This window comes from Apium graveolens, chromosome 7 (genome assembly GCF_009905375.1).
Source record: "Apium graveolens cultivar Ventura chromosome 7, ASM990537v1, whole genome shotgun sequence".
Classification (NCBI taxonomy): Eukaryota; Viridiplantae; Streptophyta; class Magnoliopsida; order Apiales; family Apiaceae; genus Apium; species Apium graveolens.
Window position 1 is genome coordinate 191875281 of NC_133653.1, and position 5150 is coordinate 191880430.

Here is a 5150-nt window from a genome sequence, read left to right on the forward strand (position 1 = left end):
TTGGATGCAAGTGGATATATCGTACCAAATATAAGCCTGATGGTTCTATAAACAAGCATAAAGCCATATTAGTAATACTGGGTTGAAATCAAAGACCAGGTGAAGAGTTTTCTGAAACGTTTGCTCCAGTTGCTAAACTGACTTCTGTACGAACATTACTTGCTGTTGTTGCTATGCAAAACTGGTACACGGTTCAGATGAATGTCAGAAATGCCTTCCTGCACAGGGATCTTCAAGAGAATGTTTATATGAAATTGCCTTCATGCTATAACTCCATTGGCTCCAGAATTTATACAAACATGATGTTCTCAAAGAATTCAAGCAATCTGTTATGCAAACTCAGAAAATCCCTCTGGTTTGAGACAAGTCCGAAGACAATGGTTTTCCAAACTGTCCACCACCTTGATTCAAATGGATTACAAACAATCCAAAACTGATCCCAGTTTGTTCAGCTCTCACACTTCATCTTCCATCACTCTGATTTTAATATATGTTGATGATTTGTTGATATGGGGTTCCAGTCTGCACTCTATTGATCAGCTCAAACAGTTCTTGTCTCAAAACTTCCATATGAAGGATTTAGGTCAACTCAGATATTTCTTGGGCTTGGAGATTGATAGGTCTTCAGATGGCATTTTCATCTGTCAAAAGAAATAAGTTATTGACATCTTAAAGGAGCACAAACTGCTTAATATGCCAAACCTTTGCAGCTACCACTCCACTCTCACATCAAAATGAGTCCAGATATTGGTGATCATCTTCCCAATCCAACTGTCTACCTACAGTTATTGGGTCAACTAATCAACCTTACCATTACTCGACCAGACATATGCTCCACGGTTCAGCTGCTTTCTCATGAACAAGCCCACAACAGCTCATCTTCAAACTGCACTCAGACTTCTCCGGTATATGTCAGGATCTATCTCTCAAGGAATTTTGCTCGCATCTGATTTAGCTGCCAAACTCACTGCCTTTTGTGACAGTGATTGGGCTTCCTGTCCTACTTCCAGAAGATCAACTACAGGCTATTGTATTTTTCTGGGCACCTCTCTTATCTCTTGGAAATCGAAAAACAAAATGTCATGTCTCAATCCTCAGCAGAAGCTGAATGCAGGGCCATGGCTCTCCCAACATGTGAAGTAACATGGCTCTCTGCTCTTCTTAAAGAACTTGGACTGACAAATCACTGATTCATTTTTCTATTAGCAAAACCAACCAAGAGGCGAGAACATCATGATGTTATTGTGTCTCAAAGCCTTAAAGAGATAAATGTTACGATATAGATCTCAAGATCTTCAAGGCTTTGTAAAAAATGAAAAAAATTCATGATTCCGGGCCACTTCAGAAAATGAAATACTACAGCAGATGTAGGAGAAGCCATATACCTGCCTTTAAGATTCTCCTCCTTGAAATTCTTTAAAAGTACATTGTTCACTTAAGTAGTCTTACTTAACTATAATACCAATAAATCCTTCACGGATAATTTAACTAGAATACAAGTGCTGGAATTTCATAAACCACTAACCTCCTAAGTGCTGCTCTAAATTTATTAATGAATGAAAATACCAAATTAATAACAATCTAACTTAGGTAACATATTACTGATGAGCCAAGTCGCCAGAAACATATTTGTTTGCTGTGTAGGATGAACACCATCCCAGTTCAGGTATTTATTTGGATTAGGACACACCGGAACACCAGGGTCACCACATAATTTTCCGAACCCTACATTATATTTACCGCCAATTCCACAACAAGCTTTTTGCAATGATTTGAAACCTACGACCAAAACAAAATTTAAATTTTAGAAGTCTGAATAAGATAACATACATAAATAATTGAGAAATGGACATGAGGTCACCGAGTACTTTCCAAGGTTAAAAGAATTTTCATTGTTAATCTAGGCCAGAAAATTCTTTTAGCATCGGAAAACTACTACCTCAAAACACCATTCTCTTGAGATGTAGAAGATAACAAGATGTGTGAATAGACAAACCTAAATTTGCAGCATGCTTGTAAACCCACTCATAGGCATTATAGTAATCTCCATATATTATAGTGGTGTAAGCGGCTTCTTCTTGTAAATTGTCAAGTGCTTCTTTTAACTTCATATTGTGGTACATGGATAGCTCATTGTATTCTTTTAAACAACCATTCTCGTCGAAGGTTGAGTTTTTGGTTTGAAAAAGGGTGAGGTAAATTGGGAGACAACCAACTGGAAAATTCCCAGGTACCATCAACTTTCGCGCACCACGATTAATTAGTCTCTAATGTTACACAAAACACAATATTAGATAAAACAATTAACAATCAATTAAAAGGAAGTTTGCATGTTAGGTTAATGTAATATATGTACAAGTTTTATAAATTTCACTTACAGTTGTACCATTGATTATGGTTTCAACCACCTCCGGCACAACAGTAGTTTTAATTTCGTCAATAGTTTTTCTTGCCATCAGTGCGTAATTGTAGTCATTACCTCCTGTTTCTCCAACGATGAACAAAGAACTCTTTTGCTTATCCCCGCAATCTGTGAAAAGTAAGAGTAATATAGTTCATTTTGCAAAAAACAAATATTTGGTCATAGAAAAATAGTGATTTGGTTTAATTATGTAATTAAATACAAGATGCAATCTCATGTATACTTCAAGCAAATGAAACCTGTAACGTGTAAGGTTATCATTAAAACACACAAAAACATAAAAGAAAGTAAACCTGCATCGCCTTTGCAAAACTTCGCAAGATACTCGTCCATCCAGTTGACTTGTATATCAAGGGAGCTACTAGTTGTGATGTTACCATGAATATGTTGTGCTGCCAATTTTTCAACTGCGGTTGCAGTAGAACCAGCTACAGCAAAATTAACTCCATTGTCAAAATTCGCAGTTTTATCGTTAAACGGATTCAAAAAGTTCAGACCGGCCGCCCATGCTGCAAAAGCGAAAAACAAAAGCAAAACATTACATGAATCGCAAAATAATCTATTTGTGGTAAAACTTAGAGAAAAAAGAAGACACCTACATTTTTGCAGAAAACTTGTACTGCTATATTTCTTGTTTTTCTTTTTCTCTTGTAAAACTCAAGGTAAACTAGCTATTATATAGGCTTTACAAACATATTAAAACTAACTATTACCCAAACTAACCATTACTAATTAATGGGTAAATTACATGTTCATAATTTACTCCACAACTCCACTACCCCACTACTAAACAATTCTAAAATAATATTTTTCTCTAATAATTAATCTATTGCTAAATATCTAAAATATCTAATAATTAAATACACAAATAATTAATAACTAAATTTAAGATTCTTCCAACATTCACCCCATAATCTTAAATTTACGAAGCACTTTCTCTTGGCCTGTGATGCACTTCTCACCACCATCAATTTTGATGCACTTTCTCATCAAAAACACTTTGAAGCACTTCTCTCCAAAAACACTTTGGAGCACTTTCTCTCCAAAAATACTTTGGAGCACTTTCTATCCACAACTCTAAAGGAGTGGTTCTCCCTCGATCAATTGTGTCATCCTTTCTTCATCATTCTGAAATCTACAATTCTTTGTCAGATGCCCATATTTTTTGCATTTGTAGATGCCATGAAAAATATTAAGGATAATATATATATGTATATGTGTATTTTTATAGGAGTTTTATAAGCCGTGGATCATATGACTCTGATGCCAATGTTGAAAAAACTTAGAGAAAAAAGAAGACACCTACATTTTTTTGCAGAGAACTGCTATATTTCTTGTTTTTCTTTTTCTCTTGTAAAACTCAAGGTAAAGTAGTCATTATATTGGCTTTACAAACATATTAAAACTAACTACTATCCAAAATAACCACTACTAATTAATGGGTAAATTACATGTCCATAATTTACTCCACAACTCCACTACCCCACTACTAAACAATTATAAAATAATATTTTTCTCTAATAATTAATTTATTGCTAAATATCTAAAATATCTAATAATTAAATAAATAAATAATTAATAACTAAATTTAAGATTATTCCAAAACTATTTGCTCTATTTTTATAGAATATACTTGGTGAAATATATTTACCAATATAGTCGATCATGAGTAAACCATTTGAATTACGACCAGTAGGCCTACCAAAGAATGTTTCACCATATGGGAGCCTATTTGAAGCCTCCTTCTTGTTATTTTCGATGACAATATTTCCAGTATCAGACATAGAATCTCCGAACTGATAGATTTTTTTGATGCCACAGTTCCTGAACATAAATAATGAGGCATCAACGTACATCTTGCGTGCGTGTTGGCTCTCGAATGTAGCATGAGAGATAGAAAATGAAGCAAGAACCATACACATGTAAAAGATTGTTAACTTTTGTGTGGAGGCCATTTTTAATTAGTGATTAACTTCTTGATATTGAAAAGATTGGGAAAGAGAAGGCTGCGTATACTCAGACTATGTATACTTGTAAGTTTAGATTAGTGAAATCGAAGATTAAGATGTATAAAACAATAAAGATAAGGATTATATGCCTGTTTTACAGGAAAAAGCAAAGGCAAAATTTTAAAAAAAATTAAGAGAGAGAATTATGCAAGTAAGATATATACAGGATTATCCTGTTTCCCTGGCATAACAATATCATGTTGCAACTAAATTACTTTTTCTAAGGGCAACAACTTATTAACTATTACCTCACGCTCTGCTAAGGAGATATTTTTTAGGAGAGAAAAGAAGAGATGGGAGGAAAATAGGAGAGAAGAAATATAGATGGGAGGAAAATAGGAGAGAAGAAATATAGAAAAATAAAATAAATTAGTCTTTTTGAATTGTACTAGATTTATATTTCTTTATATAATTTTCTTAAATATTTTTTTATTAAACTAATTTTAATATATTCATTTTATTTTCTAAATAAATTTTATATTTTTCGTGAATAACATATTTTTAAAAAAATTATGCTTTTTGTATTTATATATTTAATTATTATTATATTATTATATTTGATTTTGATAACTTAAATATAATGTATGTGTCATAATTTTTTTTTTGAGAATACGTATGTGTCATAATTTATTTTACTTATTGATTGTCTGAGTTTTTCACATTATAAATTTGTAAGGAGAATATTTTAATCATATCAAATATTATATTTATGTAAATAT

The 5150-nt window shown here is 32.7% G+C and overlaps 1 protein-coding gene across 2 annotated transcripts; it reads right to left on the reverse strand.

Moving 5' to 3' along the window:
* Positions 1-1366: 1366 nt before the first annotated feature.
* LOC141670461 (GDSL esterase/lipase At5g03980-like) lies at positions 1367-4558 on the reverse strand. Of its 2 annotated transcripts, none has more exons than XM_074476308.1 (5): positions 4125-4558; positions 2716-2931; positions 2379-2530; positions 1997-2267; positions 1367-1779 (listed from the first exon to the last, which is right to left on the reverse strand). In XM_074476308.1, the coding sequence occupies exons 1-5, from the start codon at positions 4375-4377 to the stop codon at positions 1571-1573; spliced, it is 1101 nt and encodes a 366-aa protein (XP_074332409.1). In that variant the 5' UTR covers positions 4378-4558; the 3' UTR covers positions 1367-1570. The 2 variants fall into 2 exon arrangements, with proteins under 2 accessions (XP_074332409.1, XP_074332408.1); XM_074476307.1 differs by having other exon boundaries at positions 4074-4557.
* Positions 4559-5150: the final 592 nt, after the last annotated feature.